This window comes from Callorhinus ursinus, unplaced genomic scaffold, assembly GCF_003265705.2.
Source record: "Callorhinus ursinus isolate GAN/ISIS: 27379988/994484 unplaced genomic scaffold, GSC_fseal_2.0 scaffold3, whole genome shotgun sequence".
NCBI classification, from domain to species: domain Eukaryota; kingdom Metazoa; phylum Chordata; class Mammalia; order Carnivora; family Otariidae; genus Callorhinus; species Callorhinus ursinus.
The window spans coordinates 79981633-80006688 of NW_027397065.1; the positions used below are offsets into that span (position 1 = coordinate 79981633).

The 25056-nt window shown below is 43.8% G+C and overlaps 1 protein-coding gene across 3 annotated transcripts in view; it reads left to right on the top strand.

Moving 5' to 3' along the window:
• The window catches only part of RETREG1 (reticulophagy regulator 1), a 126460-nt gene that overhangs the window by 88853 nt on the left and 12551 nt on the right, over positions 1-25056 (top strand). The window contains exon 2 of one of the 3 annotated variants that reach the window (XM_073891073.1): positions 15613-15835. The exons of the other annotated variants lie outside the window; for them this stretch is intronic. Within the exon in view, the coding sequence (XP_073747174.1) occupies positions 15798-15835 (38 nt within the window). The 5' untranslated portion in view covers positions 15613-15797. The remainder of the gene's footprint in view (positions 1-15612; positions 15836-25056) is intronic. 3 annotated transcript variants of the gene reach the window in all.

A 25056-nucleotide genomic window follows, 5' to 3' on the forward strand; every position in this document is an offset into this window, starting at 1 on the left:
TGTGTGTGTGTGTGTGTGTGTGTGTGTGTGTGTGTGTGTGTGTGTGTTGACTATAATCAGTTTAATCAGTTGTACTTGTCTCCTTAAAGGATACTTTTTAGGTTTTTAGTATTTATTTTCTTCCAGATTCCTTCCCAGTACATTAAAGGGGACATTCAGTTGACATTTAATTTAATAATGAAACAACTTTCTATATAAAATGAGACATTAAATCAAGTACTTGAAAACGTTTATAAAAGTGCCTAGACTTGGGACAACATGGACTAACCAGTTAAGAAAACAATTTCAGAGAAATGTAAATGCCAGTTTAGGTTTGAGATGATGGGTTGATCTACTGATAATTGTGTTTCCCCCCAATCTGAACATTTCTGAAAGCAGGACTTTCTCTTTTTCTCTTTGCGTCCTGGCATTCCTGCCAACTCTCTGCATAGAATTTTGCACAGGATAAGTATTTTTAATAAATACTTGTTGAATGTATTTATAAAGCGTTTTAGTACCTGCAGTAAATATCTAGGGAACCTGATCATTTTAGAAACTGAAGGGAGAGATTTGGCAGAAATGTAATAAAGATGACTTTAATGAAATGTAACATTATCACAACTAAATAGTAAGTAATTTTTGGTAATTATAAATATTTTGATTTAACTGCTTTAGATTTAAGTAAACAAAGATCTTTTTCTCAGAATGTTTTACTGGTTACTAAGGATAAACAGACAAGAAGGCTAAGTATATATAATATACGTATATCTAATGATAGTTATTACCAAGGACTAGTAATATATTTTCTGAAAATGAGAAACTATTATTTCTCACTCCTTTGAAGTGGTAGACCCCTGCCCCCACTTTTTATTTTGATGAGATAAATGCCAGCTTTTAACAGTTGGTGGTTTTCTATACAACATACTTTGTTTTGGCTCATTTTTTTTTTTTTTTTTTTGAGAGGGAATTTTACTCTTGCTAAATTTGAGATCGGATGCCATTGGATCACTCCTCTGGTGCCATGTCTGAAAGAGAAATAACTATTATAGTCTTGGGTCTGCTGACAAAACTTGTTGTTAGCACTCACATTCAGCAGGTTCTGGTTGAATTTCACATTCAGGCTTCTTCATGTTACTTTAGTCCCATTTTGCAATTTGGTGACCTGGATTGTTCTGTAACAGACAGGGAGTTAACTCCGAATTTAGTCTTGGAAATCGGTAGGAACCAAATGCTGGGAAGCTCCAGGCACACCATGCCTGACTGCTGTATGCACCAAAGGACCCGGGGCTCCAGGGCACCATTTTATATTCACCAAATGGACCAACATGAGCATGACTGCCTGGGAGGGGAGCGGGCAGGGGAGAGACCCTCCTCCTCCTTGCTGTTTATGGCGTTGCCAGAAATAGACACTCTTGGTAAGAACTTCCACAGACTCTGGGCCAGTGTCAAGGTCAGGATATGAGGGGAGAGGGTGTGAAAGATGCCATTTTGAAGCAGGGCATGGAAGGCAGAGACCCAAGCAGGAAGCACTGGGCGCCCGAGGAGAAGGAAAAGTGTGGGGGCGGTAACCCGGGAGAGAGACAGGAGCGAGAGAGGTGAGGAAAATTAACCAGAGGCCAGAGGCCTGGCTCCACATGGTCCCCTGCCCCACTTCAGTCCCCACCTCGGAGGCAGCAGGGTGGCCCTCAGGTGTCTCTAGGAGCGGGGAGTCAGGGAGGCCTGAGCAGGTGGGACCATTCCTGGTCCAGCTGCCAGGAAAGGGATGGACCCTAGGCTACCGCAATGGAGCTCTGAATGTGTCCTCTTGTAGGAGCACATCCACAGGACATCCTCCCGTCCACACACCCACTGGGTCACTCTGCGTGCGTTGATCAAGTGTGGCATCGAAGCCCCGTGCTGTGCCCTGGGTGACAGGGGGACAGCTTACGCCCCTGCTTTCACAGGTCGTACTGTCGGAACGGGGCAGACAGACACTTCAAAAGTTAAAAAATAAGGAAAGAACTATTTTATTTTATTTTTAAATAATTTTTTAAAAAATATTTTTTGATGCTGTGTTCAATGATCCATCCTGTGTGTAGAACACCAATATCTTAGATAATAAGGGCTAAAAGTAATGTGGCAGAATACGTGACGTGTGTGATAGGAAGGCCTCTCCCAGGAGGTGTCCTTGAGCTGAGATTTGAAGGAGCCGGCCACGTGGGGGTGTGGGGAGGGTACAGTCTGGGAGGGGGACCCAGCACGGGCGCAGACCCCAAGGGGGGTACTCTGTACCTGCGAGGAACAGAGAGGCAGGGATGGAGGGCAATGCACAGGAGGGAGGCCAAGGCTCCCAGGGTTAGAGGCCAGGGTAGGAGGCTGGATGTTATTCAGAGGTGAGAATTCATTGGAGGGTCTGAAGCAGGGGGCTTGGGGCTACAGGGCCACCGACGTTCTTCACAGACATTATGAGGTAATATGCATTTGTTAATTGGCCTGAGACCCTCAGAGCCATTTATAATTTCTCGTGGAGCATGGATTCTGAAGGGTAAGAACACTAACTTTTGGAACGTAATAAGTTCATAAGTTGGGGATCAGCTGGAAAGGTATTTCAGAAATCATTATAAATTAGATATCAAGAAAATCCGAGGCTGCTGGTTGATATGTTGGAAGTTAATGACAGCACTGTTTTTGACAGAGTAGGTTGTGACCCCCGTCGGGTGGCAGATAACTGGGTCCCCCAGACAGAGTAGGTTGTGATCCCCGTCGGGTGGCAGATAACTGGGTCCCCCACGTGGTGCTACAGACCCGTCCCAGGTGCTTGGGCTTATTGTTGGGGACCTTACCTCCTACAGAAAGACAGCAACTTTAGACAGAGAGTCTGACCCAGTGGGGTGGGCCCTGAGTGTGCAACAGGCTCCACTTTCATTTTGTTCAGACAAATGTCTCATAAATCCCAGGTAAGGAAGGGTGGTTTGATGTCTTGCTAACCACGGGACAGGAAAAGGGTGCTGACAGGATGCCCCCTTGGAAATTCCAGGTTGCAGTTGTTTTTAGATTGTGCAGGATCATCTGCTTATGTTTTACCCAGATCTAATACTTCACCAATAAATGGAATATCATCAAAAGGACAATGTGCATTTGTAGCGATTAAGAAACAACATGTTGACTGCTAATAGAGGACTCTGAAAAGTGTTGTTCTTTGACCTGTCATACTACACAGATAAGACTTAAAATTTTGGTTGAGGAAAGCCACTGAGCCTCTAAAACTGTACGTGTAATAGCAGTTTCGCTCGCTCTCAGATCGTACTGCCCTGTTCCGGAGTGGCTCACACAGCCATGAAATGAAGGAGTCGCCCTTTGAAGGGTGCAGTGAGACAGAGTCAGATGGTGGCCGGATGCTTGGCACACAAGGAGGAAGGACAGCATAGCTGGACGTGAGTGAGAGAAAGATGAAGGAGCGCCTCGATGGGCCTTGTTGGCAATGCTGTGCTGGTAAAGGTTTAACAGCCGGCCCCCTGGGGGAGGGGAAGCTCTGATTTGTAGCATCTTGTTAAGATTTATTTTAAAGAAAGAGAGAGAGTGAGAGCAGGAGGCGGGAGGGGCAGAGAGGGAGGGAGGGAGAGTCTTAGGCAGACTCCAAGCTAAGCATGAAGTCTGACACGGGGCTCAGACTCACGGAACCTAAGATCAGAACCTGAGCTGAAACCAAGAGTCGAACACTTAACCGACCGCGCCACCCAGGCTCCCCTGACCTTTAGCATTCGTTGATTCCTTTTCAGGCCACCCATATGAGGTCACTGAAAGTGGAGATGGGAAAAGATGCACAAAATTGGTTCTCGCAAGCTGGCGGGGGTCAACACCAGCACACAGACTGATTGTGGTCGGATGCAAGAGTTAGTGTTGAGTTCTAACGGTGCTATTTCCTCTTCCTTTATATTCCCCAGGGCATGCCAGGTGTTCAGTTAAGGTTTGTGGAAGGAATTAATGATTCATTTTTCTTCCACCCTCCGGCATAGTCGTGGAAAATGTCTCTCGGGCACAGAACGTGTTTACCACTTTTGAAATCCTACTTTGACCCAGCTGGGCTAATATTTGAAATTGATTAAAGACATGGAGAACAATAGAGTCTGTCCTTGTAGCAAGCAAGTTGGTTTTGTATGAGATCTCTTAATCTCCGGTTAACCAGCAGCACACTTCTCCAAACCTCACAGTCCCCCAAAGCTTCCGCTAATCAAGCTCCTGGTAAAGCTGATTTCTATTTTGCAAACACAGGGTGACAATTCTTTGCCATCCCTGAAATGTGATAAAGGTCTCTTGGGTTTCAAATGCCAGAGGAAGCCTGCAGCTGCTGCACGGTGGGCCATGGAGAGGTGTGCCCCGTGCTGGCCTGACAGAGGGAGAGGCTATTGTGTTAGCTTACCTTACTCCCAGGCTTTTGTCCCCTGGGGAGCGAGCCTGTGCCAAAGGCCATTCGGTTGTCTTGCTGTCTTTCTTCACTGTGTAAATCTGGGTCCCATCGAAGGTATGTTGCATGCAGGGCGTTGCTGAGGGGAAATCTCAAACTCAGTGTTGTTTTCCACGAAATGTTATAACTTTTCCTTTGGGGAAATGAAAACAGTTTGGGGGAGAAAGGAATATAAAGAAGAAAGGATCATCTGTAATCTTATGACCGTAAAAAAATCCTGTTATGTTTTATCTTCTAGTGCTTTGGACAGATTTTCTTGGCAAAATTACAGTAACTGTATATGATACATACAATTTTGTATACGAGTTTTTTTTTTTCTCATGAGCATTTTCCCAATGGCGTATAAACACTTTGGAAGCATTTTTTAATGCCTACAAAATAGTCTTATCTTTAGATTTTCCCACATCTATCATTACTATATTGTTGAACATTGTTTTGTCGTGTATATGTGAGTGAGATATACCGCTTTAATTTTTCTCATTTGGGGAATGATTGATCAAAGGGTGTGAGATTTGAGCTGCAGCTGCTCCCCTCTTTTGGGGAAGCAAGGATGTCTGCCCAACACTTCTGTCGGTGAGCAGAGTATCCACAAGAAGAAGTTCAGGTTCAAGAAGACATGCACGTGTCTCTCGTCCAAGTGGTATGTTTTAATCTTGTGAGCACGGTGAATCTTGTAAACGATCATATTTCCATCTCGGATTTAGTCAATTGGAGGTAAAATTATAGCTCATCTCTAACAAGTATCTGGGGTCCTCTGGAATGCATTTCCCTATGTTCTTCTTCCCCTGGGTCTTTTAGCCCCATTCCCTTGGAGGGCCACCCCCACCATGACTGCATAGGCTGGGTACTAAGTCATCCAACTGAGAGAACCTGTGGGGAGCTGGACTCCATCCCTGACTCGGACCCCAAGCTGTGTGCCTGGTGTGGGGCTGCACCTCCTGAATGAAGGTGCACCATTTTGTTCAAATGCATCTCTTATTTCTCTGTGTCCTTTTTTTTTTTTTTTAAGATTTTCAAAATTTATTTAGAGAGAGAAACTGAGTGGGGGGAGGGGCAGAGAGAAAGGGAGAGAATCTCAAGCCGACTCCACACTGAGCGTAGAGCCTGACGTGGGGCTCGATTTCACCACCCTGAGATCAAGACCTGAGCTGAAATCAAGATTCAGATGCTCAACCCACTGAGCCACCCAGGCGCCCCTTCTGTGTACTTTTATAAGTGACCTATAAATGTCCTTTGTGGATGAGAGTGAGGTACAGCAGTTAGCAAGAGGGTCGCCTCTGCCACACACAGATTCCACAGATACACATACATGGAGAAACAGAAAATTAAGAGTTCCGTCCACCTCATTTTAAACTTGGACTAGGAGACAAAAAGCTATTCATTTCCAGAGGAGGCTGGTTAAGGGATGGAGACAGGGTGAAGGAAACACAATGCCTCAGTTTTGTGTCCGAGAATATAGGGCATCAGCTGGCAGGGCTTAAAGAAAGGCTGCTTTGAAAATCAGTAATTTTCTTCAGCAAACTTCTCTTTCAACTAAGCCCAGGGATTTCAGTTTGTTTCTGGGGCCGGTTGACCACTTGGCAGCCCAGTAAGAATGTATAACAGGAATGAGCCTAAACTCAAGAGGAAGGACCACCAGGCAGACGTGAGTTAAAGCTGTGTTTCCTTTTTTCTAACTGTTCTTGTGACACCACCGGTAAACTCTGAATGGAAAAATAAAAATGACCTCCTGGGGGGCATATTGGCTTCTGGCTCTTCAGCCAGTCATATTACTTCGTTCAGTGTCTTCCGTGAGTGAGATGAAATCGGGCATGACAGTGCTACCCCTGATCTGCCTTTCCCTGAATGTTTTCTACTTCTCTCTCCTCCACTCGCCCTCGAATCCCTGGGCTCCCCGTGCACCTTCACATCGTGAGCGGCTTGCTGTCTCTCTGAGTCCCTGGACATAGTGACGCATGGCCGTCCGTCCAGGTCACAAAGTGTTCTGATGCCGAAGTTGGGAAACAGTGGGGTAGAGAGTGTCCCGGATGCCCCTGGAAGAAAGCACAAGTTAGGGGGCGGTCAGGAGGACAGGTGTGTGGCTCTGCCTCACATGCGCAAGCTGATCCCCTTATTAGGGAGACAGATGAAGTGACAGTCTTGGAAGGAGCCTCCTAGGAGCCTTCCAAGCCAGGCCAAACTCTCTTCCCTCCTTCAGCCTCATTTTTACAAGGTGGGCCTGCCCTGGGCATGATTATCACCCGCTGGGTAAATGCCGCCAAGGGCTATGAAGGATGTTGCTCTGTGGCTGTTAGCAGGCTTTGGGGAGGAATTGCCAGATTGAATTCTTTGCCTTGCAAGGGGTTGGGGCTGGGGGTGGGGCTGCCATTCTAAGTGCCTGGTGTGGGAAGAGGTTAGGGAAAGACTTGAACCCCCAAAAGTCCCTTTTCCCTGGTAACTGATTTATGAAGGGTTGCTGTGTCTCGAGGGTGGAGACTGGTGCTCCAGAGTTGGGCGCCCCCCACACTGGTGGTGCCTAAGGAGTGTCATGTAGTAGTTACCAGCGTGATGTGGCCTTCCCCCTTCTGCCCTTCCCCCCATTTGTGCACTTGCGAGCATTCTCTCTCTCTCTCTCTCTCTCTCATGCACTCTCTCGCAAATCTTGAAAAATCATTATACCTATAAACTCCATTTTTAGATAAGGTGAAGGGATTGCAGATGAGTTTATATTTTTCAGAAATTCCCAGTCTCTACTTCCTAGAGCATACATATTCTTGTATGCAGGAATCACAGACTATGTGGCTTATGTATGTCTAAACGTGGCTCCCTCTTTCTAAAAAGTTAACAGAATGTTTTTAGAGTAGCTTGTAGCCTAAATGGCAGATAACTTTCCTTCCAAAGTAATTAAACTGAACATGAATTGTAAAGAGTCATAGTTTCCCCATTCTGAAAAACTTTGAAAACTTCCCTTTAGAAGCATATTTGTTTGTGCTAAGGAAGACTTTGAGATGTAGATTTCGTTATAAAAGGAACACACACGGAGATAAACTATAAACCTAGGGTGAACCTGTTTGCTTGCTGAAACAAGAAGAGATTTGCCTAGTAAAGTAAGACACGACAAACACTGGCAGCGACAATAAGAGAAGGAACTGATAATTCCATTTTGGGCACAGCAGAGGCAAAAATGCGCCGCTCTTGTGTTCCATGAGGCTAGTGTTGAGAGCTTGATGGCGAATGGCTTTATTCTCTCATGCTGGCTCCTGTAAACTAGAAATGGCACCTGGAGCTCTGAGAAGGATTGTGAGTCCTTGTCGAGAAGGTTCTGGAAAGAGTGTTATGACACATCAGTGTGGTCTGCCGTGCTCGGGGAGGAGGGACCGGTTGTGTGAGTGAATCATAAGGGTGTCAGGGCGAGGGTGAGAGTAGGACTGCAGCAATAATCTGAATTAATTTAGATAAACTTGGAAAGACTTGAAAAGACTTCAGGGCTATTGATGGCACCTTGACTTTTTCCTTTCCGTTAGTTATCGGTGTTCTAGAGCTTGAGTCCTTAGCAGCTTTACCCAGGAAAAATCTGAGGGTGAGATGCCTCTTGGCTAAAACCTGGATAAATTTCTAGAGCGAGGTCTATTTTGAGATCAGAAGGAAACCTTTCTCCCTGTAATACTTTCAGTCAAATCCGGCAGATATAACAGCTTCACCGGTAATAGGATAAGAAATTGTGTGCTTAGATCGCATGTTATTGGCAGGGGGGCTGTCTTTCATCTGACTACCATCCAGTGGGCTGGAGCCAACAAGACCTGGGTTTTGATCCTGGTGCGGCTAGCTTTGGCTGTGTCGGCTTTCTAATCTGAAAAATGGGGGCCTTTTACCCACTGTATGAGACAGAAGTGAGGATTAGAGATAATGCAATAAAACTCCTAATGCAGTTCCTAGCATTTGGTACATGCGCAATACATGAAGCGGGGAGAGGTGTTCGCATAGCGGGCACTCTTTGACCAGCTCCCACTTAGCTGGCTGAGTTAATCGGTGGCTCCTGTCACTGCCGTGTAGCCACACGGCTCAGGCCCATGAAGCCCAGAACCCAGCCGGCTAACGGAGCTCAGATGCCGCATCTACCCTGCAGCCTGTTTTTGTAGGTCAGATGTTATCCCAGCACAACCATGCTCTTTCATTTGCATATTGTTTTTGGCCGCGCCCCTGCTGTAATGACTGAGTTGCTATCTGGTCCTTTACAGAAAATGTCTCCTCTGGTCTCTATCTGCTTCCCCCATTTGGGTTGTGTTCCTACCAAGTCAGCATTCAGTATTTGCCAGTCTCTCAATGCGCATTGTGGTTGCTGCCGTAATTTGTATCATTTTGAATGATAAATTATGTAAACGGATGAAATAAGAGATCAAAGGGGTATCATTGTGGGAGATCCTGCTCGTTGTTCCCAAACACTCAGTTTCCCTTCCTCTGGTAACAGCGTCCCAAGTTTTAGCTGGATGATGACCGCCGGTCATTGAATTTCATTTCCTAGGCTCTCTTGCAGCTATGCATGGCCCCGGAACTCTGTTCCAGCCAGCAAGAGGTGGATGGAAGCTTTGCACACCTCTCGTAGGCATGACCTTTGGGAGAGGAGTGCTCTCTGCTTCCCTTTTCCCTTCCTGCTGACTACCACCTGGATGGCCACTTGGATGGCCACATGGATGGCGTGGCAGGAGCTGCAGTGACTGTCCTGGACCATGCAGTGAAGTGCGATGTGGAGAGTATCTGAGCCAAAACATACAAAGAGCTTAGGTCTACTACATTACAGAGATCCCATGTCAGCCCTAGGCCACTACGCTTCTGCTGTCCGTGAGGGAGAAATGAACTGCTCTTGTTTAAATCAGTCACTTTGACATTTGGTAGAATAGGTGGACTTATATCCTGAGATAGCTGCTTACCTCTGTGAAAACTAAGTTGAATGCACTGGAGAGAAGAAGTTCCTAATACTGCTTTTTTTAAAAAAAAGTGGACAAACAACTAAAAAGGTTGGTGGGGGATAAAAATTTAGAAAGATCCTTATATGAGGTGTTTGATTTGTCATTAAATTCTTGCTCGTCTTTAAAGAAATGATACTAGAAATCACGGCTAATTCACGGGGGTGTGTTTTATGCAAGAACACCAGTCTTTGTTCCAAGCCTGAAGTCATTTGGCAATTTCATAACTCCCCCGGCACATATAGGTAGGCTCGTATTTACTGGACTGAGCAGAATGCCCCAAGCGTGTTGCCAGCCAGCATTCAGGTTATACCCTGAGTCTAAGAATAGTCATACCAACTTCTCGTTAATATGGTTTAGAATTAATAGGTGATCTATACCATCCTAGGGAAGGGGAGGAAGACGTTATCTAATCCTGAAAAAGCAGCTTAACAGTGACCACTGTTATTGCAATAAATAAGGGTGGGATATGATAGCCCTTTTAAACCCCATGATGCAAATCTGAAAAAGGAAGATTTAAGCACTCCCGGGTAATTAGGCCCTGACATTTACAGCGCCCACTGATTTGGGAAAATACGCCCTTACATCCTACCCCCACCTCTGGGATCTCCAGCAGCATGTTTCCGATGAAGTCAGTCCTAGGTTCCTCCTTTAACCAAACACAGAATTTCTAGTTGTGTGATTTACTGACCATACAAAAGCAAATGAAGGCTGTGGCGTGTCAGCCACCCTCACGGGTCCAGCTGACGGAGCCTGCAGAAGGGCAAGGCTGGCGGGGCACCTGAGTGCCTGGAAATCAGCGATCCCTTGTAAAGGAGGGACGAAATTCCTTACATGGCTTTCAGTTTTTCCATGGCAAGACCATAAGCATTTCACATGCCCTCCCCACCTCGGACATGGGAGTAGACTGGGCCTTTCTCAGCTGACTAGGAGGCCTGTTTGCTGGGAACCCCTCTGGCTTGAGATCTAGCACTTGGCCTTGAGTACTGGATGTGTCCCTGATAACCACTGTCTGTCAAAGATTCTCTTTCCCATCAGTATCTCCAAGGATGTTTTAAGGGATATTGCTAGCTTTAAAGAGTCCTCTCTCAAGTTAATACAAATTTCTAGGCATGTTCTTGACATAAGAAAGTAAATTGCTGTTTATTTAATAGCAGTAGAGGACTTATTCAGAGTTTCTGTAAAGTCAGCTTTGCACGTAAACATGGGAATGGACAGACCCCTTCTGGAGTTTAAAATCCTTGAGCAGAAGGTGTTGATTATCCCATCCAGCAGCACTCCACTTCGTGTCCATTAGGACCCTCTGATCTGAGGTATTCAAAGGTTGGCATGATCCCAGAAAGGATCCCAAGCAGCCCAAGTTCCTTCTGTGAAGGAGTCGGACCTCTGAGTAGCCTCCCTGGGACTTCTGTGGTCGCCGTGTCACCGGTCTGCATGTTGTTATAAGCCCTCCATTCCCTAGCCATAATTTGTTAAAAGAATGTTAATTTCATTTGCTCTTGTGATTCTGAAGAGAAGAGTCCCTAACAGGATCCACAGAGTTGATTCGTTCCTGGCCCTGCTGGCTATATATTCAAAGTGAACTTAATTTTTATGTGAACCGAATCATGTACTTAGCATCTGAGGTGTGTGCGGGTTATGGTCTGTAGACGGGTCACCCAGACCGTGCTGGACCTGGAAAACTTTGTTAAAGATGACATAGATTCGAAAGTACAAGGCCTTTTTTATGTATAACATGAGGAACAAAGGCATAATCTTTCTTTAAAAACAATTTTTATAGAACCCAACATTTTGATGAGCCATTTTTTCCATTTCTTGAAAATGCATTAAGGTAACACAAGCTAGAAAATAAAGAGAAGAAATGTGCATGATAGATTCAATTCTGATGAGAATATAGGAAGCATAGACTGTCAAGGCAATGATTAAAGAATATATCTATGTCTCTCTTTCATTGCATGTTTGTTTAAAATAGTCTTTGTGTTGTTCATATTAACAGGTGATTTTCTTTGGCCGTCTGGCTCTGTTGGTTCCATTTTGGCTGTGGCCACTTCCCTGAGGACTCATTACCTTTATGGCTCTCCCTTAATGTTATGAGCTCCCAAGTAGGTCAGGATGAAATGTTTAGCACTGCTTAATTGATCTACTTAGCTGGCTGGAGACAACCCTTCGAATGTCCAGGCCCAGTTACATGCAGTTTCCCAGTATTTCTGTCCTTGTGGTTCTGGGTAGTTCTCTGGTAGGAACGGCACATGACTGAGCTTGACCAAAGAGCTATTCATCTTGCTAAAGGATCTTAGCAAGTCTGCTTCATAGACCTAAATTATGAAGTACAAGCAGAAAATGGAATAATACTAAAAAAGAACATGGAATCATGATAAACTCTGCAACACATTTTGCTGACTAGCAAATCCGGTAAACAAGGACCTGCAGTGAGACGAGTAAGAGGCACGGAGAGAAACTTGTGCCAGAGGGATGCGTGCTAGGTGTGAACATGTGCATCACTTTGCTGTAATACCTGATGGAGTGAAGATGACGTCCTAGAAATGGTGAGAATATTGGGCAAGCAGCTGACCTCCAGCATGCTGGCTTGGCCATTAACCCATGCAGAAAGCGCGCGTGGGCAGCCATCAGGTTCTCCTGCACACCACTGACGGAGCCTTCAAGTGTAGAGGCGGAGCTGAATACCTGCAACAGGTAAAAATGAAGGCGGACAGAGTAGATGGGTGGGCATCTCACCGGCCTAATAAGGTTCAGCCCAGATCTTTCATATCTCATTTGTTTGCACCGGATTACATTTCATGGGAGAATGCTAATTTTTAAAAATAAGGTTTCCTGAGGAAATTAATAACGTGAATGAAAACGAAGTATTGGAATCTTCTTGATTCCAATCTCCTTGAATCTTTCTACATAAACTACACAAAGACACTTATCTAATGACTGTGCGTTAGAAATACATCGCAGGGCACCTCCTTTTCAGCTTGTTATTTGCCAGATTCCTGTACATGCATATGAAGAAGTGGGGGGAAATGCTTTCCTGTGGAAACTCTCTCTTAAATCAGGTTGGATTGATTCATTTTTATAATTTTGTTTTCCTAGAGGACCTACCAGTAGGAGAAAGAACTTCTTTGGCATTTGTCCTCACTCCATACACTCAGCCCCTGTACACCCTCCTGAGGCAAAGACACCTCCAGAGGAACACATTTCACGTGCCATGTCCGCTTCTACCTTCTCTCTCACACACCCCTTTGCCTCACGGCAGATTCTTTCCATATCCCCCAGCATGTCAGGAAGGTAACCTCCACCATCCTCTTTCTTTCTTTCTATTTTTTTTTTTAAAGACTTGTTTATTTTAGAAAGAGCATGAGTGGGGGAGGGGCAAAGGATGAGAGAGAGAGAGAGAGAGAAGCAGAACCCCCCACTGAGCGCAGAGCCCACACGGGGCTCGATCTCATGACCCTGAAATCATGACCTGAGCTGAAATCAAGAGTAAGATGCTTAACTGACTGAGCCCCCCACGTGCCCCCACCCTCCTTCTAGCTTGTGCCTCCCCACACCCAGATCCATGGCCATCTCCCTTGCATTCTGCTTTTGAGTACTGCATGATACTCACTTACCGTGACGGCATGCCGTAGTCATACAGTAGCTTATTCTCAAAATCTGCTTTTGAGGGAAGCTGATGGCAAGTTTGGCAAGCATTAAGACATCATAATGAGATTCTTATATTTTCTATGACTGATAAGAATGATCCCCTTGGTAAGGGTGTGTTCCTTTAAAAGCCACTGATGTCATTCAGTGACCGGCTTATATATGAGCGGGAGAGATGTAGTGTTTAAAAGGACAGATAGTCACTCTAGCTTGCCACTCCATGGTGTGCCTTTATCACAACAAATTATCCAAGCAAAATTAATTTTAATTGGCCTTTATAATAAGAGCACTTGGGAGGAACTTGATCATTCAGTCTGGCTTATATCTATGTATTCAGGCCCAGTGCAATGGGTACGGTCTCTAGAAAACAAAATTAGGGACTGTATTGTTAATGACAATGTTTGCACTGTAAGAAGTAAATTCTGCAGTATTGTCACAGAAATTTCAGTTTCCTGTAACTAGGCCAAAGATGAAAGAAACAGGGAAGGGACATTTACTCTTGACTCCAACTACAGTGAGTTCTGGATTGTACTTCATTGGAAATGGTGAGTCCCGAGTAGAATGCAAAGAAAGGCTTATATCCAACTTAGCGAACTTTCCTCTCAGTCATAATTTGTTTCCCTTGAGGAATGTTTCTTGACTCTCAGATATGATTCATCCTTTAGGGACAAAGTAGAAACCTTTTCTTCCCTCAAGGATCATGACCAAAGCGAATCTTGGCATTCCCAAAGAAAAGGGTGTTTAATCTCCTGCTTGTCTCAAGTAGGTGCTTGTTCCAAGACAGTAATGGAATTTAAATTGTTCATGCCCGGGCTGCTGAAAGTCTGCTTGTTGAAAAGTTAGCAAAATTGAAAACGCTGAAAAATAATGTCTAACTGGCATGTGTTTATGGAAATCCGAATAATGCAAGAAGTTGCGTGATGGCGGTTGAGTGCCAGGCTTCCAGATTGTCTCGGTGGATTGGTTGCCCTGACGGTCTCCACCCCAGGGGAAGAGAGAGTGCTTCGATTGAGCTAGAAGGGGAAAGGAGCCGTTTCACAAAGCAACTGATATTTGATTCCTTTGAAACTTAGTATAAAAAGAGAGCCCCAAATAGAACACCAAGTTGCCCCGAGGAAGGCGAGGCTCAGCTTCCTAGGCCAGCAGAAGCTGGAGCTCAGGGGGTGCCTCCTCGCCCGTGGCCTTGGGAGGACTTGCTCACGTGGCTAATTGGTCTGAGAAAGTGAAGGTTTCAAGTTGAGTGCTATGTAATTTCTTAATCTGCTGTTTGCTTATTTAATCCTCCAGTTGACACATCTTACTTGCTTTGTCATGGTTCTAATTCTGTGAGTGTTTGTGCAGAGAAATAGATCTCTGTTTTTATTTTGTTTCTCTGCCTACACACACTCACGCAAACACACATGCATGCAGAGGGACATATTATGTATCCGGAGGATTAAGAAAAATTCTAACACGTTGCACTAAGAAATGTTAAAATCTGTAACCAGATATTGACTGACCTTTCTAAGAAAAATTCGACAGGAATTAACATCAACAGATGTTCTCTCCCAGCAGAGAGCATGAGACCATTAGTCATTATCTGAGAATGAAGCACTACATAGGGCTCCAAGCCAAGGCATATTTATAGGTGTGATGGTTGAAGGAGCTGTATGTCACGGTTGCTAGGGGACAACTTAGGTTATAACTGATCCTTTTTTCGTAAAAGCTTGTCAGTATGGGATGTTGACATAGTTAACTTTCTGAAAACTATTGTTTGGTTTCTATTTCCAACTCCTATAAATAAAAATAAAAACAAGTAGTGTGACATAAGGTATATTCTCTGGGGGTAGGGGTAGTATGACAGACTCCTAAACCTCTTTGGAAATGAGTATTGTAATAGGAGTTCCTGGAGATATGGAAAATCTGAAAAGTGATTAGGATTGTGCATGCATGCGTGAGTGTGTGTGTGTGTGTGTGTGTGAGGAAACAATATCTGAAAATGTTTTCCAGTGAATTGAGGTTGCCTGACAAAAACAAAAAGGGACTCCTTTTTCTCTATCCCTTGTGAAGGTGGGACATTCGTTGATCTTTGCCTTCTGGCCCACTCGACTTGGTGGGGCCCCTGTCCTGCTCTCCGTGGGTGTCACAAATGCTCTCTCGTCCTGTGAGGGTCATGTCTGCAGAAGGTGCTTGAGGATTCGGGGATCCCCCATAGAGAAGTCAAACATTAGGACCCAAGTTTTGCCAGAAGGAATTCCACACAAAATACTGATTACCAGTTCAGAGTGCTTCTTGGAATAAATGAGACATATTTACCATAATTGCCTAACTTTGAAGGCGGTTTAACTTTCCATTTGCAAGAAGAAAAAAATTGAAACTATTCCATACAAATGAAAGTTGGTCTCCAAATTTTCAGGGCTTTTTGTCTGTTATTTTGCATATGTTTATACTTCGAAATGAATACATGCTAATTATTGCTGATCTGTAAGGGGACAGAAACATTCAGATAAGTCAACAAAAATCATGCATGGTGTCACTAAATAACCACTGCTCACTCCTGATACATTCTTCCTTTAATATCCTTTATCGCTTGCACTTATTCAATATTTCATTGCCTCATAGATGTCAAGCTCTGTCAGCTGCTGAAGACAGAGCTGTCTGTGCCCATGAATTCCTTTATGGAATTTAAAGTCTAATGGGGAAGTCAACATGACAGACAGAAATTAACGACAATTGATAATTGCTACAAAAGAAAATGAGAAGATGCTGTGGCTGTCAGCAACAGCTCCTTCTCACCCTGCTTTCTCATGGGTGAACTGGAGGTGCTCCAGTCCCAGCCTTGCAGGTGTGGTGCTCATGGGGGGCGGGGTGGGGCTCCGGTGGCAAGGACTCAGTGAGAACATGCACAGAGTGCTTAACACTGAGTGTCCACGCAGGAATGCTCCTCCAGCAGGAGCTACGGTCATGACTATCATTGCCACACACTGTGGGATCACCGTGTGGAGCCTGCCTTAGAAACAGTTGAGGTCATGGAGACAGAAGACAGGCTTCTGAACTCCTTGGTCCTCCGTTGCACCTGGGAACCAGAGCTGCTTTTTAGAATTTTTATTTCTGTCGCTTGGTGTTGAGGGATTCCATAATCCTTCCCTTGTTACCGCTCCCCTGTGCTCTCCTGCTCATCTCTGAAGTGATCCCTGGGTTCCAATCCAGAGTCTTCTTCCTGTATCTCACCGCACATCATGAGCGTTCACAGTCCCATTTGGTATAGCCCTGTTCCATCGTGACCTTGAGCAAGGTGGTTAATGTATCCAGACCACCATTTCCTCTTCTGTAAGACAGGAATGATAGATAGCACCTCACACATAGGGGGACCATAAGGACTGAATGGGATCGTAAGTTTACAGCAAGTGGAACAGCGCCTCACCCCTGCTGTTAGTGAGGACTCTTATTTCATGTTCCCTATTAACCCCTTTGACTTGAATGATAACTCAGCTGCCTTGATGGGAATTACTCACCCTGTTTGCATCTTTCCATTTTACTGAACATTGTCACCTGAATAAAACTATGTCATACTTGGGCGCCTGGGTGGCTCAGTTGGTTGGGTGTCTGCCTTCAGCTTGGGTGATGATCCCAGCGTGCAGGGATCGAGTCCTGAGTTGGGCTCTCCGCTCAGTGGGGAGTCTGCATCTCCCTCTGCCCCTCCCCCGCTCGTGCTCGCTCTCACTCTCTCTCACAAAAATAAATAAAAAATCTTAAAAAAAAAACCTGTCATACTGAACTCTGTAATCTTATTCCATAACTCTTTTTAAATAGTTGTTTCTACCTCATAATTTAAAATATATTATACTTCTCCACTGCACCTACTGAAAAATATAGCACTTTATGTTGTGTCGGAAATGCCGGAAGCCAAACCGAAGCCAGCTTAAACAGAAGCCAAACTGAAGTTGGCTTCCCCAAAGGGATGTCCATGGATGGCATCTAAAGCTCCAGAAATATGCAAAAAGATTTGAGTTTGGATATATTTTAAAACTCTATTTTTTTTGGTTTAGAAAAATAACTTTCAGTTATAAAAAATACTTTTTGACTTAAGTTCCTGAGTATATGCTAAAAAGATCCGTTGTCCTGTAAAGCATTACAATAATGTAAAGGCAGTCTTGGCTTCTCCTTGCACATCCAGTCCCCAACTTTGTTTTAAGTTCTGTTTTTTCCCCAATAGCCCTAGATACAAGTACATGTCATTTTATAAAGGTGAGTTTCATGTACCATGAGTGTGTGTGTGTGTGTAATTATTTTGGGGTCACGTGTAAACCTTCACGTACTGGTGGAGGCATCACTAAAAGCCTGGAGCCAGGAAGGGTACCTGACAGCAAGTTTTCTGTACTCAGCGCAGATTTATTGACTTGAACGGGAGGCAAATGGTACAGAGACAGGTTTGTTTGTTTGTTTGTTTGTTTGTTTGTTTTTAAAGATTTTTTTATTTATTCATTCGAGACACAGAGATACAGAGAGAGAGAGAGAGAGAACATGAGCAGGGAGAGAGGCAGAGGGAGAGGGAGAAGCAGGCTCCCCGCCAAGCCAGGAGCCTGATGCAGGTTTGATCCCAGGACCCCGGGATCATGACCTGAGCCGAAGGCAGATGCTCAACCATCTGAGCCACCCAGGCGCCCCTGGAGAGAGGTTTTTTGTGCTCTGCCAGGATTCATTTGTTCAGCCTGATATTTTCTAGTGCTCAAAGACTCTTTGGGCAAAGGAGATGAAGCAGGCAGCTAGCACATGCTCTTACTGAATTACAGTCTATTTTTAAAGAGCGCGGGAGTGTCCCCATTTCTTGGTCTTACAGAACCCCCTAATGGAGGAGGCTGTGTGCTGCGTTCTGAAACTAAAGTGCCTTCAAATTTCATCTCTGTGGCCACTAAATGGTATAGAGACAAATTTGACTTTTAATATAAAATTTAGACATGATTTATTAATATGGCTTTTTTTTTAAGGAAAAAGTTACACAATAATTTAAAAGCCAGGTGCGAACATAACATAAAATCATTCAGACCCCAGTTTGAACGTGTGAGTTCCTTGGTTCTTAACAAAACTCCCCACTCTGTATTCCCACAAATGACACAGTGAGATTGCTTTAAATCACTTCGATCCTTTTGGAGCTTGCCTGTAAGACTTTTGCGATCAAAACAGCCATTTAGTTGAGGACTAATTATTCTCCTACTAAGGCAAGACCCTTCTGAGAATTCTGTCCAATGTCTGTGAATTCTGAGGTTTTCCCGTCTGGTTGGTGAGACCAGGCATCATTCTCAGTGCTGCGTGAGTGCAGGACTCCGCCCCATCGTCCCTTCTGCTGGCTTGTTCCTGGCCCCCAGGTCCCTCATGCACCTTTACCTTGGCCCTCAGCTGAAGACCCAGACCCCGCACATGGCCAGTGGTCTCTCTGCAGGCCCAACTGCCCCCACACTCTGTCCTGCCATCTCCAGCCTCTTTGGTCTTCAGTTTGGACCCTGAGTTCTGTCTCCTCAGCTCAGGCAGTCCCTGGATGCACTGGGTTGCCCTTCCCTGCTCTGTGGCCCGGAAACTCAAGGCCAGGCCACTGGACTATCACAGGACTCACCACCTTTCAGAGATCAGCATCCTTCCTTCAGGCCCAGGATCTTGAAAATCATTGTTTCCTATATTTTGTCTTCCTTCTTTCCTTTCCCTCCATTCCTTCCATTCCTTCCTTCCCTCCTTCTATTGTTGTTGTTTCCAATGGGAGGGCAGATTGGATCCCCCATATATCATCTTGCCTAAAGCCAGTTCTCCTCTTGTCTCTGTTTTGAACCAGGAATTCTATGTAACTTTCTCATAGGGTGTTTCTTGCAGTGACTCTGGGTAAAAAAAATACCTGCCTCAGAATCACTTGGGATGGTCATTAAAAATGCAGGTTTCTGAGCTTTACCCCAGACCTGTTCCATCAGAATCTCTGGAGTGAGGTCCAGAAGGCTGCTGTTTAAACAGTGCCTGGGGCGGTGGGGAGCAGAGGGCGTTCCACGCACACTCAGTTTGGGAACTGCCTAAAGGACTTCATTTGGTCACATCACCTACTGTGTATACTTAATTGTATTCTAATAGGGATATGGAGGCAGAAGAAGGGATGTTGGTTTCCAATTCCACCAGGAAGCCTCAGCTCCCTTCTTTGATGAAGTGGAGGCTGCTTGTCTAAGGAGCCATCCTCCTCATTTTTATTTGCCTTGGACTGTCACAGGCAGGTGAAACCATAAATTCCTCAGCTGCTGAAAAAGCACTTCACCGGGCTCAGGGTTCTTTGGTAAATAATTGCTTACCTTGACCATGCAGAGTGTCCTTTGCTAAAAATCTGTACCTTAGTTTTTGTTGAGAAGATAACGGTAACAAAATGGAATCTGCCAAGGCCTTTAGTTTCGAAAGCTTTTTTGGAAAGCACTGCATGTCTGCAGATCCTTGGGCAAAGACCATTTGAAAGCCACGAGGGGGCAGGGAGTTGTGAACTGGAACTGGATTCACCAAGAGTGAGGGAAGTTGGGGATAACAGTCATGAGGGAGGGACTCTTAACTGGTCCTTATCTTGTGGCTGGAGTGTGCAGAGGTTCATTCCTTAATGAGGGCATGAGTGACAGAGAAAGCTGGGCCCGGAGAGGGGGTGAGGGTGAAGGACCAAAGATCCTTACTGCAAAATGCAGTTTTCTCTCTGAAACTAAAGAGGAAGGAGGTAAACCCTGGAATATTATCCTGAAGCCATTGGTAATTTTCTCCGTCAGATGAGCTTCAATCATAGAAGACGTAGACTCTTTGGTTAAGAACTCAGTGAAGCTTCAAGCCGTTTTTAAGCCTCCTTTTATGTTAGTTGGGCCTTACATTGCATGTTGATCGGTGCCAAGGATGGTGGGAAGATAGCCACACACCATGTAAAAGATCTGTCTCCCCAGCATCATCCAATATTCACAGGAGATGCTTTCTCTGGTTATGTGTTCTCCAGACAAGGCTCTCCAGGAAAACCTAGAGTTTCATGATGGAGCAACTCTGTGTGTGTATGTGTACGTCATCTGTATTAAAACATCAACCAGACACCAAGCATGAATCTTAGTTTCCGCTGAGTATTTAGATTCTGCCCACGAAGCACTTTCTTTTCTTGGAAAGGGTGGGTACTAGCTGATGCCATGTTGGTACTGGTCAGTCACACCTCAATCCTCCTGACTCTGGAAAGGAGTGGGAAGGAACGTGGAATGTTCTTCCTTGTTGTAAATTATATGTAGACTCTTCAAAGGAGGTCACTGAATTTCTCCATTCTTTGAGGAGGGCACATGCTTTGAACAAAGAGAATCACTGGAAACCAGGACTCATGGCCTCAGGTCTTGGCTCTGCCCTGAACTAGCTCAGAAAACTTGGGTTTCACTTTACTCATCTACAAAATAAGACTGAAAAGTTGACATCAAATGTCCTATTTCAGTCTGAATTATACAACTATATTAGATGTTATTCAGTTATATGTTATGCACCTGTGTTACCTGAATTGAAATGTGATGACATGATATACATTAATGGTAGACTGTATACAAGGGAAGACTGTAGAAATGTATGTTCCAGTGGGACTCAGAATTACTTGCTGGACAGTTTAAAACTATAATGAAACTCCCAGAGAGTGACTCTTCTGAATCCATGTTTCATGTATTTTTTAAAGATGTATTCATTTATCTGAGAGAGAGAGCATGCGTGCACACATGTGCAAGAGCATGAGCAGGGGGGCAGAGAGAGAAGGGGAGAGAGTCTCAAGCGGACTCATGCTGAGTGCAGGGTTTGTCTCGGGGCTTGAACTCATGACCCTGAGATCATGACCTGAACTGAAACCAAGAGTCTGATGCTTAACTGACTAAGCCACCCAGGTGCCCCAGATCCATGTTTCGTTTGAAGTGTAGAGTGGGATCTCTTCTTTGCTTTTGATTTGAATTTTTTTTTTAGCTGTACATATTTCCTTTAAATTTTACTCAGCACAATCTATACATTTTTTTTCTCAAACATTTACTATGTTTTTAAATATTTACTATTCTTTCCAAAACCCATCTGGTTAGATAATATTTTCATGTTTTACACAATGGATTCCTCATTTCTGTAACAATAATTCAAATATCAATTAGACTTATTTAGGGTTATTGCGTTAATATAAGTAACCATGAAATTTATTGTCCTATGATACTGTCACATAAGGGCCTTTTCCAAAGGGGAGGAATTTAATATAAATAAGAGTGTCCTTGTATGACTATGGAAAATATTCACCAATTGAATATTCTCGTTTCTTCTTCCCACCAAGCGGTGGTGTCTGTAGACACAGGGACAGTGCTACAGGTATTCAGTTTGTGCTGGTTGGAAATAACACTAGGAAACACACTGAGTATAATGTGAGACACAAAGGGGGAACTGGATAACATTTTATTGAATAAATGAGTAAGGATGGATGGATGCTGAGGTTTCTTCATATCCACTTGAATCCCACGATGAAAATAGGTAAGATCCTTAAATGTGAAACGAGATTTTTAGTTAATTCATTGTGATGTGTTTTAAGCACCTTAAATTGTATGAAGACTTCACCATGACATTATCTCTGTAGAAATAAGTTAGGTAATTTTAGATAATTTAGTATTAGAGTAGGCTCCTTTCTGATTTTAGGGTATTTACTTACTAGAATAGTAAATATGTATACAAATGTTGTGTCACTTCTGAGATAGGAATCCTAAAGGTAGTATTAGAACAAGGTTTCAGCATCTATAAGGTATAGCTTACTCAGAAACTGTTTCATGGCTCTAGCTAGCAGAAATATTGTTTGGTTCACAAATAAATAAACTGAGGCAAAAACTTAAGTAACATTTATATACAGAATGTGAAATGAGATATACTCTTGTAAAACTGTTATGAAATAAAAAGCATGATTATACGTTTAAGTATCAAGAAATTTTTTATTTAATTTTTTAAAAGATTTAATTTATTTGAGAGAGAGAGAGCATGAGCAGGGGGAGGGGCAGAGGAAGAGGGAGAAGCAGGTACCCCGCTGAGCAGGGAGTCCCACACAGGCCTCAGTCCCAGGACCCCAGGATCATGACCTGAGCCAAAGGCAGATGCTTAACTGACTGAGCCACCCGGGCGCCCCTCAGTAAATTTTTAAATAAAGGCCGTGTGTGTGTGTGTGTGTAGCTTTAAGAACACTAATAAGTCAATTTGCATGTATCCATCACCTAAGTTAAGAAATAAAACATGACCAATACTCAAGAGGCCTCACTGTGACATGCCTCTCTGGCCATATTCTCTACATACCCCCACACCATCCCTGCCTTAGGTAACCCTTTTCCTAAATCTTGGGTGTTTTGTTTTGTTTTGTTTTGTTTTGTTTTGTTTTAAATCATTTCGTTGCTTAAACAGTCTGTTGGCTTAGCATGACTTTGAGCTTTATATAAATAAAATCATAGTGTATGTATTCTCTGATTTTTCTTTTCTCTCAATATTCTGATTCGAAGGTTTACATACAAACATGGAGTTCATTCATTTCCATTGCTATTTCGTCTTTCATTGCCTGAACACAACTCACTTCATCTGTTAATTATCCTGATGAAAAGACTCTTAAATTTGTTTCAAAATATGAAATGGGCATTCATTCCATTTGAATCGTTAAAAGAATGATAAACCATTCCATAATATGTTTTTCATTGATTTTTGCTAGAATTGTATTTGCTGGGACAGTTCAACCAAATCCTTAAATACTACTCAATATGCACAGAGAACAGAAATTAAAATCTGTATTGCTGTCAACTGCGTGGCCCCAGTAAATGGAACAGTGGCCTAGCCTATCCTAGCCAGTTTGCAATAAGTTATTCTCGGAAAGGAGGCCACAAGGCGCCTGGGTGGCTCAGTCGGTGAAGCATCTGCCTTCGGCTCAGGTCATGGTCCTGGGATCCTGGGATGGAGCCCATGTGGGGCTCCCTGCTCAGTGGAGAGTCTGCTTCTCTCTCTCTCCATCTCTCCCCCGCAACTTGTGTGCTCTTTCTCTCTCTCTTTCAAATAAATAAATAAAATCTTTAAAGCAAAAAGGAAATCACAGTTTAATAATCTTATTATTTCCTTTGCCACTTGTAGTCTTTGCCCTCCTGTACAGAATATTTTCCCATTAAGCAGACCTATTGGCAAGATTTTGTTACAGAAAGTGGCTTCCTAGCCATGCACTTAGCGTTTCCTTTAATAGGTCTGGAATCGTTCATAAGGTATGCAAAGCTAGTGCTAAATTTGGTCACCAATGGAAACAGGCTTGCTCTGTGATTCAAGAGAAGGGTAGAGTTAATGGATACATAAACCACTCCCCGACAGCTAAACGTCCCCAAAAGTTCATTTCTTATGATAGGAAATCATTTGGCAAGTGTCTACCTCATGGAAAGCATAAACCTGGAGAACTGGTAACTCAGTGACTCTGGTAGAGCATTAGTTGACTCTGACAGAATAAAGGGGAAGGAAAGTGAAACAGCTTTTTTTTTTTCTTTTTTAATGCTATTGCATTCATTTAAATATAACTTAAAATTATATTTAAAAAGGAAATATTATCTAATCTACAAATTGTCTTAGTGTTCAAGGTATATTAAAAAGAAATAGGGGCACCTAGGTGGCAGTTGGCTAAGCATCTGACTTGGTTTCGGCTCAGGTCATGATCTCAGGGTCATGGGATCTAGCCCCGAGTCAAGCCCCGTGACGGGCTCCAGGCTTATGGAGTCTGCTTGGGATTTTCTCTCTCCCTCTCCCTTTGCCCTTCCCCACACCCCCCACCACATGCTCCCTCAAATCAATTAAAATTTATAGATTAGATAATTAAATTTCCTTTTTTAATATAATTTTAAGTTATATTTAAATCCTTAAAAAAAAATAGAATCCACATATACACAGTCTCTGGGGAGCTGAGCACCTAAGGGCCAAAGTAGCTTTGATTTGTGTTAGGACTACTGGATTTGAATCCAGAGATCATCTTACTCTGATTCCCTTGCAGTTGTAGCTCGGATGATAGTTCACTAATAATCTTTGTCTTCTACTAGAAACATTCATTTATTGCCGTATCCTTAGCTCTATGGCAGTGCCTTCCACGTGGTAGGCACTAACAATTATCTATTAAATGAAAGAATTTGGTGGCCCTTGATAGAGCTTGTTTTAACTGGTATATTTCTGTGATGAGTTAGTATTGCAAGAGTGGGATTTGAACGCGATTGTGATTTTAGGGGAATGCCCTGTGTTTGCATATCTTCTTCCTGGAGAGATGGTTACTGGTTTTTAGCTTTTTGAAAAAGGTTCCTGTGGGAAAATGAGGTCAGGGACACAGAGCACATGCATGACCAATGCATCACATTCAACACGTGGGGGAAGGTACAGTAGAAAAATGCAAGGTATTTTGAGACCCTGTTGAGTTTAACAGTTTCTATTGAGTTGACGAACTATAATATATACTGAGAAGGCATTGTTGATGACGATGATTAGGAGATCAATGCCAAGGTTTCTCTAAAAAGACTGTGGCTTCCCTATCCTTAAGGTTTCAAACATTTCTAAAAAGTCCCTCCAGACCCAGTATGATTAGGTCCTGTCCCACCTTCCGAGCTTCATGCAGCATTACTCTTCTGACTGACTCTGCCTCTGCTGGAGCCACACGTGGGGCTCTGTAGAATAGTGCTGGTAGCTTCTTCTGGCTCCAGGCCCTCTGCCTATGTTGTACACTGTTCTATTTGGAACTCTTCCAAGCCCTCTTGATAGACTCTGCTAATCCAGATTTTGGCATAAAAGTAACTTCTTCAGAGACGTCTCAAAGGCCCCACCCTATACTTCACCCTCTTCCTTTAATTGTAATGGGATAGTTGTGCAGCAAATTGCTTAGCCTGTATCTCTTCTCTTGGCACAAGCTTCATTAGGCAGGTATCGGGCTTGTTCACCTCTGAATTCACAGGGCTTTTCTAGAGAGTGTGGCCAAGAGCAGGTGCTCAATAAATATTTGCTAAAGCAATGAATGTTGAATCATCAAAAGTGCAGCTAAAATTT